General features: G+C 44.3%; 1 protein-coding gene across 4 annotated transcripts in view; it reads left to right on the top strand.

The window, feature by feature from the left end:
* The window catches only part of LOC120045004 (zinc finger MIZ domain-containing protein 2-like), a 67,223-nt gene that overhangs the window by 30,706 nt on the left and 20,506 nt on the right, over positions 1-16,011 (top strand). For all 4 annotated transcript variants that reach the window (XM_038989809.1, XM_038989827.1, XM_038989834.1 and 1 more), the window contains exons 2-12: positions 3,293-3,397; positions 8,425-8,539; positions 8,807-9,000; positions 9,666-9,846; positions 10,382-10,606; positions 11,073-11,282; positions 11,461-11,559; positions 11,822-11,996; positions 13,923-14,064; positions 14,508-14,718; positions 14,941-15,046. In XM_038989809.1, the coding sequence (XP_038845737.1) occupies positions 3,348-3,397; positions 8,425-8,539; positions 8,807-9,000; positions 9,666-9,846; positions 10,382-10,606; positions 11,073-11,282; positions 11,461-11,559; positions 11,822-11,996; positions 13,923-14,064; positions 14,508-14,718; positions 14,941-15,046 (1,708 nt within the window). In that variant the 5' untranslated portion in view covers positions 3,293-3,347. The remainder of the gene's footprint in view (positions 1-3,292; positions 3,398-8,424; positions 8,540-8,806; positions 9,001-9,665; positions 9,847-10,381; positions 10,607-11,072; positions 11,283-11,460; positions 11,560-11,821; positions 11,997-13,922; positions 14,065-14,507; positions 14,719-14,940; positions 15,047-16,011) is intronic.

A 16,011-nucleotide genomic window follows, 5' to 3' on the forward strand; every position in this document is an offset into this window, starting at 1 on the left:
CACTGTCGTCTTGGTAAGCAACTCCAGTGTAGATTTAGCCTTGTGTTTTAGGTTATTGTCCTGTTGAAAGGTGAATTGATCTTCACATTTCTGGTGGAAAGCAGACTGAGCTAGGTTTTCTTCTATGATTTTGCCTAATAATATTACTGAGTACCACTCGCCATATTTCAAGCATAGGGATGGCTGCATCATGTTATGGGTATGCTTGTAATCATTATGGACTGGGGAGTTTTTCCAGCATGAAAGATAGATTTGAGCCGGTCGGTCACTAATGTTGTATTGGATTTGCCCCAAACATAACACTTTTCTATTCAGGACAAAAAAAGTATTGCTTTGCCACATTTTTTGCAGTATTACTTTCGTGCCTTGTTGCAAACAGGATACATGTTTTGGAATATTTGTATTCTGTACAGGCTTCCTTCTTTTCACTCTGTCAATTAGGTTAGTATTGTGGAGGAACTACAAAGTTGTTGATCCATCCTCAGTTTTCTCCTATCACAGTCATTAAACTCTGTAACTGTTTTTAAGTCACCATTGGCCTCATGGTGAAATCCCTGAGCAGTTTCCTTCCTCTCCGGCAGCTGAGTTAGGAAGGACGCCTGTATCTTTGTGGTGACTGGATGTGTTGATACACCATCCAAAGTGTAATTAATAACTTCACCATGCTCAAAAGGATATTCAATGTCTGCTTTTTACATTTATTTTTTATCTACAAATACAGTGGCAAGAAAAAGTATGTGAACCCTTTGGAATTACCTGGATTTCTGCATAAATTGGTCATAAAATCCATAAAAAAGTCACAACAATAGACAGTCTGCTTAAACTAATAACACAAACAATTATATGTTTTCATGTCTTTATTGAACACACTGTGTAAACATTCACAGTGTAGGGTGGAAAAGTATGTGAACACTTGGCAGCAATAAACTCAACCAAACGTTTTCTGTAGTTGCGGATCAGACCTGCACAATGGTCAGGAGGAATTTTGGACCATTCATCTTTACAAAACTGTGTCAGTTCAGCAATCTTCTTAGGATGTCTGGTGTGAACAGCTCTTGAGGTCATGCCACAGCATTTTTAATCAGGTTGAGGTCAGTACTCTGACTGGGCCACTCCAGAAGACGTATTTTCTTCTGTTGAAGCTATTCTATTGTTGATTTTACTTCTGTGTTTGGGTCATTGTCATGTTGCATCACCCAACTTCTGTTGAGCTTCAATTGGCGGACAGATAGCCTTACATTCTCCTGCAAAATGTCTTGATAAACTTGGGAATTCATTTTTCCGTCAATGATAGCAAGCTGTCCAGGCCCTGAAGCAGCAAAGCAGCCCCAAACCATGATGCTCCCTCCACCATACTTTACAGTTGGGATGAGGTTTTGATGTTGGTATGCTGTGCCTTTTTTTCCTCCACACATAGTGTTATGTGTTCCTTCCAAACAACTCAACTGTTTCATCTGTCCACAGAATATTTTGCCAGAAGCGCTGTGGAACATCCAGGTGCTCTTTTGCAAATTTCAGACATGCAGCAATGCTTTTAGATAGATATACTTTTGTAACCCTTTCTAGGTTTATGCAAATCAACAATTCTTAATCAAATCAAATTGTATTAGTCACATGCGCCAAATACAACAGGTATAGACCTTGCAGTGAAATGCTTACTTACGAGCCCTTAACCAACAATGCAGTTATATATAAAAAAAAATACAGATAAGAATAAGAGAGAAAAGTAACTAGTAATTAAAGAGCAGCAGTAAAATAACAATAGCGAGACTATATACAGGGGGGTACCGATTTAGAGTCGATGTGTGGGGGCACCGGTTAGTTGAGGTAGCATGTACATGTAGGTAGATTTATTAAAGTGACTATGCATAGATGACAACTGAGTAGCAGTGGTGTAAAGAGAGGGGAGGGGGGCAATGCAAATAGTCTGGGTAGCCATTTGGCTAGATGTTCAGGAGTCTTATGGCTTCAGGGTAGAAGCTGTTTAGAAACCTCTTGGACCTAGACTTGGTGCTCCGGTACCACTTGCCGTGTGGTAGCAGAGAGAACAGTCTATGACTGGGTTGGCTGGAGTCTTTGACAATTTTTAGGGCCTTCCTCAGACACCGCCTGGTATAGAGGTCCTAGATGGCAGGAAGCTTGGCCCCAGTGATGTACTGGGCCATTCGTGCTACCCTCTGTGGTGCCTTGCGGTCGGAGGCCAGGCAGTGATGCAACCAGTCAGGATGCTCTCTGGTGCAGCTGTAGAACCTTTTGAGCATCTGAGGACCCATGCCCATAATCTTAGGTCTTCTAACCAAAACATCTCAAATTTCGTTTCATTGATTGGACTCCAGGTTAGCTGACTCCAATTTAGCTTTTGGAAAACTCATTAGTTTAGGGGTTCACATACTTTCCCCAACTTACGCTGTGAATATTTAAATTATGTATTCAATATAGACAAGAAAAATACAATACTTGGTGTGTTATTAGTTTAAGCACACTGTTTGTCTATTGTTGTGACTAAGATGAAGATCAGATAAATGTATGACTAATTTATGCAGAAATACAGGTAATTCCAAAGGGTTCACATACTTTTTCTTGCCACTGTAGGTTGCCCTTTTTGCAAGGCATTCTAAAACATCCCTGGTCTTTGTGGTGAAATCTGTGTTTGATAGTCACTGCTCTACTGAGTGATCTTACAGATGGTTGTATGTGTGGGGTACAGAGATGAGGAAGTCTTTCAAAATCATGTTAAACACTGTTATTGCACACAGAGTGAGTCCATGCAACTTATTTTGCGTCTTGTTAAGCACATTTTTACTCCTGAACTTATTTAGTCTTGCCATAACAAAGGGGTTGAATACTTATTGACTCAAGACATTAGAGCTTGTTATTTTTTATTAATTTGGAAACATTTCGAAAAACACAAGTCCACTTTGACATTATGGGGTATTGTGTGTAGGCCAGTGATAAATATAAATGTAAACCATTTTAAATTCAGGCTGTAACACAACAAAATGTGGAAAAAGTCCAGGGGTATGCACACTTACTGAAGGCACTGTATACGTAACAACAACATTGGGCGGTAGGCCTATGTTGATTTTTCTCAGTAGTGCCCCTCTAGTAGCTGCGGGATGCTCTGCCAATCATTGTTTCGGTTGTTTCTCCTCTTATAATTATAGACTTTCTGAATATGCAAATCATAGAAACATTGCTGGAACATTTGTCATGTCTATTCTCCAACATGGTACAGTAGACTGCAATCTTAATAGTTGGCCTCATGTCTAAACACGTGTTCTTTTGTTTTCAGGCTGTCTGCTGGTTGAGGAGTTGTGGGGCTCCCTGCTGATCCCAACGTCCTTCCGATGAACCCCATGAATTCCATGAAACCTGGCCTGCCTCCTAATCCACACAGGTGTGTACCAACTACCCACCCAGCCAGACAGCCAGCCCAACTCTCCTCCCTCTCCATTCGATAAGGATGATTCTTAGCTTTGATGTGGTTTTGTAGATTAGAAAAATGGCTGTGACTTTCAGGGTCTGTATTCACATGTCTCAGAGTAGGAGTGCTGATCTAGGATCAGGTCCTCCCCTCTTATTCATTATGATTTAAAACACAAAACTGATCCTTGGTCATACTCTGAGATGCTTTGTGAGCACGGGCCCAGAAATACATCCTTTCTGTGAATTTCTGTCAAGGAGGCAAGGGAGAGTCGAAATGAACTGACCAATAAAGTGATCTTCTTTTGAGGATGGCTGGTTAAACGTGGGAGTTGAGAAAAGAGTGTGACAGTAAAGGTTTTATTTTAATGAGAAAGTACACCCACACAAGGCAAAAATGTCACCACCTCTCACTCATTTACATTTACATTACATTTTAGTCATTTAGCAGACGCTCTTATCCAGAGCGACTTACAGTAGAGTGCATACATTTTATTACATATTTTTTTTTTTAACATACTGAGACAAGGATATCCCTACCGGCCAAACCCTCCCTAACCCGGACGACGCTATGCCAATTGTGCGTCGCCCCACGGACCTCCCGGTTGCGGCCGGCTGCGACAGAGCCTGGGCGTGAACCCAGAGACTCTGGTGGCGCAGCTAGCACTGCGATGCAGTGCCCTAGACCACTGCGCCACCCGGGAGACCACTGCGCCACTCCAACATAGCTTACTCAACAAAGTTTTGTGCTGATATAACCCTCACTTCAGTCTGGTTTGCTTGGATAGAGGCCAGGGTCTAGCCTACCAACATCACCTACTACGACCCCAACAAAGAGCTCAGACTCCAAGTGGACGCGTCGAAGTATGGACTAGGTGCAGTGCTACTGCAAGAAGGAAAGCCCATCGGCTACGCGTTCAAATCTGACTGTGAAATTAACTACGCTCAAATCGAAAAGGGGCTGTACGCCATTCTGTTCGGGTGTAAGCGTTTTCATCAGTACGTATATGAACGACAAGTCATTGTGAAATCTGACCACAAGCCCCTCGAGTCAATCATGAGGAAACCGCTAGCCGCAGCCCCCCCAAGGCTACAGAGAATGATCCTTCAACTACAAAAATACGACTTCACAATCACTCACCGTCCAGGCAAAGACATCCCTGTCGCAGACACACACTCCAGGTTTCTTACCTACAAGGACAGCAGCCTCAGTGAAGGCATGGACATGCAAGTGCACACTGTGTACAGCAACTTACCAGTTAGTGACACAAAACTGAAGGAGAGCTGAGCAGAAACAGAAAAGGACACAACTCACACAGCTGAGGAAAGTCATACAGGATGGATGGCCTGAGGAGAGGAGAAAATCACCTCTGAGTGTCTGAGTTCTGGAAACATCGTGATGAACTATCACAGATGAACGGAATCATTTTCAAAGGAGAGAAAATCATCATTCCTACCATTCTCAGAGAAGAGAATGCTGGCCGCATAGAAACGGAGAGCACGGGACATTTTTGTTTTGCCCCGGAATGTGCAAACAAATAGAGGACATTGTTAGTAAATGCCCCACATGTCTTGAACGATGCCCCTCAAACACCAGAGCCAATATTACCTCACTGTATCCCAGACCAACCCTGGCAGGTCGTGGCAACCAATCTGTTCACCTGGAACAACGAGGACTACATCTTAACAGTGGACTACTACAGCAGATACTTCGAACACGACAAGCTTCACAGCACCACATCTGCAGCTGTGATACACAAGCTGAAAGCAATCCTTGCCAGGCATGGCATTGTCGAGACTTTAATATCTGACAATGGCCCCTGTTACAAATTAAATGAGTTTGAATCCTTTACAAAAGCATGGGAGTTCACACATGTCACCACAAGCCCACATTACCCTCAAATGAATGGCCTTGCTGAAAAATCTGTGCAGATTGCTAAATCACTCATGGACAAAGCAAAAGCAGACGAGAGACCCCTACCTCAGTCTCCTTGAATACCTCAACACTCCAGTTGACAACTTCAAATCACCAGCCCAGCTGTTGATGAGCCACAGACTTCGCTCAAACCTTACCAGCACTAACCAGCAGCTGCACCCTGAGGTCGTCAGCTACAAAGAAATGCATGAAAAACGTGCACAGACACAACTACAACAGGTCAGCGAGACCACAGCCACCACTGAACGACGAAGAGTCAGTTAGAATCCAGGAGCATAGCCACTGGAAGCCAGCAGTCGTCATACAGCCAGCTGACACTGAACATTCATATCACGTCCGCACCGCAGAAGGAGCAGTGTACCGTTCAAACTACAGAGCATGTATTCAAAAGAAACGCTTAGAATATGTTGTACATTTTTCTTTAAAAAAAAGGGATGTAATATTCATATGTGTAAACATACTGAATTGTAATTGGATGCATTTAACCGCCGTATCATACTGCGCTATGATTGGTTAAGACCACCCAGGGGGTGAGGTCATATTCGGTTGATCATGGTATGAGACACGCGAACATGCCAGTTATAGCTTGCTAATAAAGAGCTATGTTTAGAAATATCCTGTCGTACTGCATTTTATTTTGTACAAAGCGTGCAAAATAAGACGTGCCTTTTGGCTTTATAGTTGATATGAAAACCAAGTTGATATGAAAACCAAGAGAGATGGAAATACGTTTGACAATTATGTAATTAGTCCTGTCTATACAGAAATAAATTAAATCATTCAAAATACTTCACAAGAAAGCATGACTTAGCCACAGAGGAACAATGATCATTAGTAACAAAAAATGTCATATTTTGCTTTGTATTGTTTCAAATCAGAAGCTCTCATAGGCTTATGCCTATTTGGGAAACCCGCAATTTGGGCAGCGCGTGGCAATAAGCCTAGCTGTCAGTGAAAAGCATAAAAAATATGTGTGAAGATAATGTGTCTTGAGTATAATTAAACATTTTGAGACGAGAAGAAGCGGAGTGGTGTGGTGAAGGCCAGTCTCTCCAGAATGGCTCATCGGTCTCCCGCCAATTCTTGCACATTCATTGTGTGAATTGTTTGCACATTTTATTTGATCAATTCCCTATTACATATGTCACCAGTAATAAATGTACCGTTAATCCTTGTCATTTGGTTACATTAATTTATGTTAGTGCATGCATTAATTACTTTCATTTACCGTTCTCATTCTTGGAGTGCGGAGTTCACAACCTGCTACACTTGTGAGAAACAAGTTTTATTTATTTATTTATTATTATTTATTTTTTTCATAAACATAATTTACCAGATTTGTCATTTTTTTCATTCCTTTTTGTTTGGAGTGCTCGATGTGAACAATGAGCATGTGTCTGGTTTCTCTCTCCTAATAATGTTGAGGGAGCGTGCGCGCCTGAGCATGCATAGAAGTACCTGGCCTGCTGCGTGGCAATGTAGGAAAGTGTTATTTTTTAAATTTATTTTTACATCCATTGCGAATGATAATATATTAAAACTATAGTTTTTCACTGTAAGCTATTTGAAAAATCTTTTGAACAATCTCCCTCGATAATCACCAATCCTCGATGTGGAAGAGCAATGGAATTTATAGGCCTAGTTCCATGCGCTCATTTCTTTATGCGCCAATGGATCATGGTGTATCAATATGTTGGTGACCTCGCATTAGTTGACTTTTAGATGTTTATAATTTTAATTCAGATTTTTATGATTAACCATGGTGACAATGATTTAGAGAAACGAAAACATTATTATTGCAATGAAATTGTTCCATTAAAACGCGCATATGAAAATCATAACTGGCACGTAAAACGGAAGAAATGGTAGGATAAATTGTAAGCTTCCCCAAACTTGAAACTCACGCGCCGCCTATAAAGTCTTTATAAAATAATTGCCTCCACGTTTTATGGTCGGGTTTTGCCTATAGGCTACTTTGAATGAAGGTAAGACATGCCTCATTTAAATGAAATAAAACATTCAGGTTTCAAACAAGAATGTTTTTAAAATGCATACTGCCTCCAGCTCACATTGTGAAGTGGTGGATGACGCGCTGATAGCCTGTTGCCTGCACTTGAATTGTGAATGGGGGGCGCGCTTCAATAGCCTGTTCGAGAAATAAATACATAAAAAATAGTATTTTTAAAAACTGTGCACCAAACTGTTTAACACACGCATTTAGAATTGTTGCGCAAGGAATGGGCTTATAAAAGCATGTTTACTCCAGCAGCAACCAGCTGATGAGCTCTGTATGCTGTGCGTGTGTGACAGTTGTGTTGGATAAATAAGATACACGATGACTAATACACACAGGCCAATTTAATTCCACTAAATTATGCAAATTAACCTATAGACTGATGAGCATGATGGTCAAATGTATTTCCACCGACTGGTATTTCCATGAATGAATATAAGCATTATTTTGCAATGGGATTTTTTTTTATATCTCCCAGTCATTTTGGCCTGCAACAGTTTTATTTATGGACTTTTCCTTTTTTTTATCAGCCAAAATAACAGAAACCATGCTGTGCCTGTGTGGCCACTGTGCCAGACTCAACAAGATGTGTGCTGCAAGGCTGATTATGGAAAGCAAACAGGAATAACTAGAGCAGTCCTGTTTTATCCAGTATGAGTCACACACGTAACTTCTCTCTTGGCACTGCTACTTTTACCCGTATCTAGGTGACGGCTTTGTCTCCATGGAGACATGGTGCAGTGTCGTGTGATAATGTGATTGACATGCACAGGCAAATCCACTGAGTACAGGCGGCACACATGCCCAGCACAGATTTTTAAATATGCAAGGGTTATAGCAAAGCCAGAATCTTCAGGCATGCATGTTGCTTACATGTATAAATACATGTCCATATTTCTCTCCTGACTCAGCAAAGCTCCAGCATCCGCTCAAAGCTCCACAGACTTATCCGCCTTAACCCATAGTTGAGGTCCCTGAAGGGCCACAGAGGAAGTGTTGGCCACGATCCAATTCTCCAGTCAGTAATCTCTCTGTCTCTCCTCCTCCTCAGTGACGGCTCCTACCCTTATGACCCTGTGTCCTGGCAGCAAGGCAGCAATCAGCCGCCAGGCTCCCTGTCTGTGGTAACCACAGTGTGGGGGGTAACCAATCCTTCACCCAGCCAGGTATGGATAGACACGTGACCCCACGAAAGCAAACCTTAAGTATGCGTTCCAAATGGCACCCTATTCCCTATGTAGTGCACTACTTTTGACTAGGACCCATTTGGGACGCTACTTACAGCTGCAATATGTCACCCTCCCTTCCCTTCCTCCACATGCGATACATCAACATTCCAAAGTACAAGAATCATTGCGGTGAATCATATTAGAACTAGGTTGATAGTGATTCACCTCGTCAACACTCCTGTTTGTTTCTCCTCCCCCTCTCAGGTCCTGGGTGGGAACCCGATGGGTCCAGGTGGAAACTCTGGTGGGGGAAACATGATGCCCGGCCATAGCCCTGGGATGGGCCAGCAGTTTTTAGGTCAACAGGGCTACCCGGAGCCCAACAAAGGCTACATGCAGCAGGGCATGTACGGCAGGGGCAATGGGGGATACCCCGCCGGGCCTGGATACGTGGGCAGGTAAGCGACAGACAGACCGACCGATATAGCCCAGGCCACGTGTTTTTATCTCCGCTCATTCATGTGGAATTACCTCGAGGAGAAGGAGAGGAGAGATTTGGAGGCAAAGATTAAGGGAGTCAACATCTCCCACACACACACATACCCGTGTTGGTAATATGCCTCTGGCCACTACAGTATGTGAAGGCTGGATAGTGTCAGAGCTCCTCGTCCATCTTCTTGGCTGCAACCGTTTCCTTTTAGTGAGACCTGTCTCTGACTCACCCATTAACAGCAGTTTCCTTTTGTCTTCCCCTCTCATACCATTGTGGATTCAGTCGACTAGTAGGCTATTTAATCCTGAGTGGTGCACTGCAAAACTAAATCGATTAACATTCAGGGTGACACTAATCTCAATACACCATTAATTTTTGAATAGCTGGAACTGTTCCCTCCGAGCACAAGGGACAAGTGTCCAAACCAAAACAGAATGAATTAGCTGCCAGACATACATGTTGTATAGTAGTCCTCCTGTAGTCTTTGTATAGTAGCCAAGAGGGTGATGGTTTCTGTTAATACGGAACAGTTACTGTTTTACTGGGGGAAAATGTACCTGTGTGTGAAATACTGGAGTCACACTTTTCCGGTTGGTTTATTTTGAAACAACCATTTCTCTGTCCCATCAGTTACCCCAATAACGGAGGGGGGTCTATGGGTATGCCCCCTCACGGCATCCGCCCTCAAACCGACTTCACCCAGGCGGCGGCGGCAGCGGTGGCTGCAGCGGCTGCCACAGCAACAGCCACAGCCACAGCAACGGTTGCTGCTATCCAGGAGAAGCAGAACCAGGAGATGAACTATGGCCAGGTAAGGAAGGAGGTAGGGAGGGCGATGTAGTACATGCTCTGTAGTGGATTTTTCCATAGGTACAGATCTAGGATCAGCTTGCCTTCCCCCAAATCCTAACCTTAACCATTACAGGGGAAAATGCTAAACTGACCCAAGATCAGAGTCTAGGAGCAACTTAATCCGACTCTGTAGTGCATACTGTCTGCTATAGTAGTACTATTGTCTCGAATGACCACAAGCCAGGGTTTGTGACATAAACACCTTATGGGAGTTGCCTGTCAGACTCATGTATTGTGCAGAAACATCCAACCAAAATGGTGGCCTCTGTTGGTCTGAGTGGATACTGCACCCCCTGCTGGCTATAGGAGTGAGTGGCTTATGTCATGTTTAACAGAGGGAAGTTCTTCGACTTTGCAACACTGCTCAATATGGACCTTATTTATACGTTATTATAACCATGTAACCCAGGGAAAACAGAGAACATCAAAGTGACTTCTGTTTCCTTTATCTCATCCGCCATGTCATGCCCACACTAACCTAGAGGACTTTTCAGATGGGCGGCGGTGCGGGCTACAACACACAGTTCATGCAACACCCGGGCCCCAGAGGTCCCCCTGGCATGTCCCCGGCAGGGATGGGTCCCGCTCGTCCCCCGTCCATGGGGCCCATGTACGGTGCCCCTCAAGGTCAGAGGATGCCCCAGCACCCAGGCTACCCCGGGGCTCAGCATGGACCACCCAGGCCACAGCAGGGACTCAAACGCCCATACAATGCTGAGGTGAGTCTCTCCCGGCGAATGACTTCACATACTTTCTAATGCAAACCATTTGTAGACTGACAGCCATAAGTAAAAAATATACAGTGAATTATAATATTATGTTAACACCTATGTACATCCATTTTATTAAGCTTGATATGGAGTTTGCCGTTAATGTAGTTGTTTTTGGTTACACTGTCCAACTTCACCAAAATGGGCCATTCTCTTATAATAGCCAGGTGTCACTTCACATTTTAGCAAGTAAACGCCTCCAATTAATGCTGGGTATCAAAGTGTAATTTCGCGAGCTTAAAATTCAAGTAAGCTCAACTTCCTTATTTGGTGAGGTTTATCTCAGTAACATTATAGCTTTCATTTGTTTGTATCCTCATCATACCAGAAATATAATTGTGTGCCCAGTTTTGCTTTGAGGTCAACACATACAGTATCTCGGTTCCATTTTGCCCCCTCTGTGTGTCTCCCTCAGGGCTTTACCGGGCAGCAGTATGGTCCAGGCATGGTTGGCCCTGCTCCTGGTCAGGGACCCTACCCTGGGCAGCCCATGCAGTACCATGGGGGCCTGGGACCCCAGCGCTCAGCCACCTCCCCCTCCTACCAAGGCCACAAGATGCCCATGCAGCAGGGCAACATGGGCCAGTACCCCTCGGGACCAGCCCACCCAGGACAGTACTACAAGGTAACGCTATCCAGTGTCACACCCCTATTCTTGTCTGTCTGTTGCACAGTCTGCTGGGCTGTGCTGTGCTGTTTTCACACCCTCCCCCCTTTTTGTGTGTATGTCCTGGCTGGCTACTGTAATAATACCCAAACTAGAGTCCAAAGTACAAGCCAGTGCTGTGCGATTTGCCTTTCAGTCGGAGCAGTTCAATGGACAGGGCAACACACTAAATGCACTAGCGGCCGGGGGAGTCAGTGGAGTTTACAACACCTTCAACCAGACTGCAGTCAATGGGGTGAGACGGAGAGAGAGAACTCATTCCACCTTCATTATGTTTTTGTGTAACATGGTCCTAGATCTGTTTGTGCTGTCTTGCCAATGGCCGTAGGATTTGGAAAGACGGCACAAACAGATTTGGGACCAGGCTTGTCTTTGTGTAGAGTTGTAGACCTACGTTGCCTCTGAATGCCAAAATCTCAAAGCACAGCACATTACTGCTATTTTTAGTCCTCCAAGTACAGCAACCTAACCCTACTCTCATTCTCTTTGTGTCCTAGCCGGGCAGGGCGATGCCTGGTTATCCAAGCTCTCCCCTTCTTGGAAACCCCACCCCTCCCATAACCCCAGGCAGTGCGGTGCCCCCCTACATGTCTCCTGGCCATGACGTCAAGCCCTCTTTCCTGCCTGATATCAAGCCAAACACGAACTCCCTACCCCCACCACTCCCCACAGGTAAACCTCAAACATGACACACTCGTACACAGAATTTGCTTTGGAAATCCCTTGTCTCTCAGTAGCTAAATTATATTTTATTGGTCACATACACGTGTTTAGCAGATGTTATTGTGGGTGTAGCGAAATGCTTGTGCTTCTAGCTCCGACAGTGCAGTAATATCTAAAAATTACACAATATATACCCAATATATACAAATCTAGTAAAGGAATGGAATTAAGATTATAAAAATGTATGGACGAGCAATGTCAGAGCGGCATAGAATAAGATACAGTAGAATAGTATCAGATACAGTATATACAAATGAGATGGGTAATGCAAAATATGTAAACATTATTAAAGTGACGAGTGTTCCATTTATTAAAGTGGCCAGTCTCATGGCCTTGAGATAGAAGCTGTTTTTCAGTCTCTCGTTCCCAGCATTGACGTACCTGTACTGAGCTCGCCTTCTGGATGATTACGGGATGAACAGGCAGTGGCTCTTGTGGTTGTTGTCCTTGATTAGCTTTTTGGCCTTCCTGTAACATCGGGTGCTGTAGGTGTCCTTGAGGGCAGGTAGTTTGCCCCCGGTGATGTGTTGGGCATACCGCACCATCCTCCGGAGAGCGCTGCGGTTGCGGTGGTGCAGTTGCCGTACCAGGCGGGGATACAGCCCGACAAGATGCTCTCGATTTGTGCATCTGTAAAAGTTTGAGGGTTTTAGGTGACAAGCCAAATTTCTTCAGCCTCCTGAGGTTGAAGAGGCACTGTTGCGCCTTCTTCACCACACTGTCTGTGGGTGGACCATTCCAGTTTGTCAGTGATGTGTACGCCGAGGAACTTGAAGCTTTCCACCTTCTCTCCTCCACTGTGGTCCTGTCGATGTGGATGGGGGGTGCTCCCTCTGTTGTTTCCTGAAGTCCACGATCAGCTAGGCTTCCATCCAATTGGCGACAGATTTTCATGCAAATATTCAAGAATCTACATAAAGAAAATAGGTCAATTTTCCCCACCAGTGGTGTGTTTCCACCAAACTGACTGTGCGTGATGACGTAGTGCACACAATGTGCATTTTTGGCTTATGTTTTTTTCCCCTAATGTTCCCCTATGTGTTGTCACAAAAACTGTTGCTTTAAATAGAACATGTGCCTACTCTGGTTTTGGCACGTGTGCTTTAGCCAGCAGCTCGCAGATACAGGGTAATGGCTAGAAGTGATCTAGCTTTTGACTAATTAACGTCACGTTAAAATGCTAAAACAAATCTACTTTTGACGTTAATTTGACAAAAACAGGATCCCGTCTAGCCATGACTCAGAAACAGTGCAGGTAGGCTAGTCTACATTGAGGTTATGGATATTTTTTTAAACGGCAGTCAGGCATCAATCATCATGTCACCAGAATAAGACCCTCACATTTATTGGAAAGGAGCATCAATCTCATACCATGCACTTTCAGCACCCTGTGAAGTCCATCATAATTTATTTCATCTGTAGCCTAATTTAAACTGCATGTTTTCCTGAGTCGTAGTGTGAGGACCACACACCATGTCAACGTGTGATTTCAAGTTTACTTCAATATGATGGTTATTATATCAATATTTGGTATTTGCGCATCGATGCGTTTCCATCATTTTTCACATAATTAATTTTACCGACACAAAAAGATCCCACCATGTCGAACGAACAAATTATCTATCGGTATTTGTACCGAAACTTCCTGTTTCCATCACATCTGTCGTGATTCATTTTTATATGGTATGACATTACTCGCATAAAAACTGTGGATGGAAACATGGTTAGCGTAGTCTTTGTTTTCATAATTTCTCTGCATTTACGCAAGTAAGGCTCGGTGCCTCCAGAAAACAGAGAAACTAGTGTTGTGTGTGTTTGGACGGTCTAACAACGAGACATGGTGGCTGATTGATTGCGCCTGGCTTTGCTCAACAGGTAACCCCAGCGATGACCTGCGGTTGACCTTCCCCGTACGAGATGGTGTGGTGCTGGAACCCTTCCGCCTGGAGCACAACCTGGCCGTCAGCAACCATGTCTTCCAGCTGCGCGACTCCGTCTACAAGACCCTCATGATGAGGTCCGAGCTCTGCTGCTCTTCATTTTATATATTGGATTGTACTGTGCTATGCTATACCCTACTGTGCTATATTATAAACTGGGTGGTTCGAGCCCTGAATGCTGATTGGCTGAAAGCCATGGTATATCAGGCCGTATACCATGGGTATGACAGAACATTTATTTTTACTGCTCTAATTATGTTGGTAACCAGTTTATAATAACAATAAGGACCTCAGGGGTTTGTGATTATATGGCCAATATACCACGGCTAAGGGCTGTGTCCTAGCACTCCACTTTGTGTCATGCTAAGAACAGCCCTTAGCTGTGGTATAATGGCCATATACAGTACCACACCCCCTCGGGTCTTATTGCTTAACTAAACCATGCTATGCTATACTATACTACTATATTGCTGTTGTAGATGATTTGGCGTGTGTGGGTGCGTGTGTGTACCGTACGCAGGCCGGACTTGGAGCTCCAGTTTAAGTGTTACCACCACGAGGACCGTCAGATGAACACCAACTGGCCGGCGTCGGTGCAGGTGAGCGTTAACGCCACGCCCCTCACCATCCAGCGTGGCGACAACAAGACTTCCCACAAGCCCCTGTACCTGAAGCAAGTGTGTCAGCCCGGGAGGAACACCATCCAAATCACGGTCACAGCCTGCTGTTGTGTAAGTGTCCTGCAGTGCACACCCACACTCTGTTGAATGGAGTCTCACCATTGTAACCAACTCTTCTGCAAGTGTCACAGTTCAAATTGATGCACAATCAAACCTGTTGCCCTCTATGTAGAGTGTTCACTATTGCACTGATAATCTCTAATCCTAAACATCTATTTTGCTGTCTCTCTCCTCCTCTCTCCTCTTTCTACCCCTCGCCCTCGCTACCTGCAGTCTCACCTGTTTGTGCTCCAGCTGGTCCACAGGCCGTCAGTGCGCTCGGTGCTGCAGGGCTTGATGAAGAAGCGGCTGTTGCCAGCGGAGCACTGTGTCACTAAGAGTGAGTGTGGCATTTATTTATTGAACCTTTAATTTATCAGGAAACTCCCATTGAGATATAAAATCTATTTTACAAGGGAAACCTTTCATTGGAACTAGGGCTACCTCTGGTACCACCATTTGCCATTCTCGGTTGTCTCAAATCTATTGCAAAGTCTGAATAAGCTTTTAGTAGTATACAGCGCCTTCGGAAAGTATTCAGACCCCTTGACTTTTTCCATATTTTGTTCCGTTACAGCCTTAATCTAAAATGCATTAAATCTTTTTTCCCCTCATCAATCTACACACAATACCCCATAATGACAAAGCAAAAACATGTGTTTAGAAAATGGTATAAAAAAGGTATTCTTGGGTATGACGCTACAAGCTTGGCACACATGTATTTGGGGGGTTTCTTCCGTTCTTCTCTGCAAATCCTCTCAAGCTCTGTCAGGTTGGATGGGGAGCGTCGCTGCACAGCTATTTCTCTCTGTTCGATTGGGTTCTGGGCCGCTCAAGGACATTCAGAGACTTGTCACGAAGCCACTCCTGCGTTGTCTTGGCTGTGTACTTAGGGTCGTTGTCATGTTGGAAGGTGAACCTTTGCCCCCGTCTGAGGTCCTGAGCGCTCTGGAGCATTTTCATCAAGGATCTCTCTGTACTTTTCTCCGTTCATCTTTCCCTCAATCCTGACTCCCCCAGACCTGCTGCTGAAAACACCCCTACAGCATGATGCTGCCACCACCATGCTTCACCGTAGGAATGTTGCCAGGTTTCCTTCAGTCGTGACTCTTGGCATTCAGGCCAAAGAGTTCAATCTTGGTTTCATCAGACCACATAATCTTGTTTCTCATGGTCTGAGATTCCTTTAGGTGCCTTTTGGCAAACTCCAATGAGACTGTTATGTGCCTTTTACTGAGGAGTGGCTTCTGTCTGGCCACTCCACCATATAAGCCTGATTTTAGTGGAGTGCTGCAGAGATGGTTG

The sequence above is a fragment of the Salvelinus namaycush genome, chromosome 1 (genome assembly GCF_016432855.1).
Source record: "Salvelinus namaycush isolate Seneca chromosome 1, SaNama_1.0, whole genome shotgun sequence".
Taxonomy (NCBI): domain Eukaryota; kingdom Metazoa; phylum Chordata; class Actinopteri; order Salmoniformes; family Salmonidae; genus Salvelinus; species Salvelinus namaycush.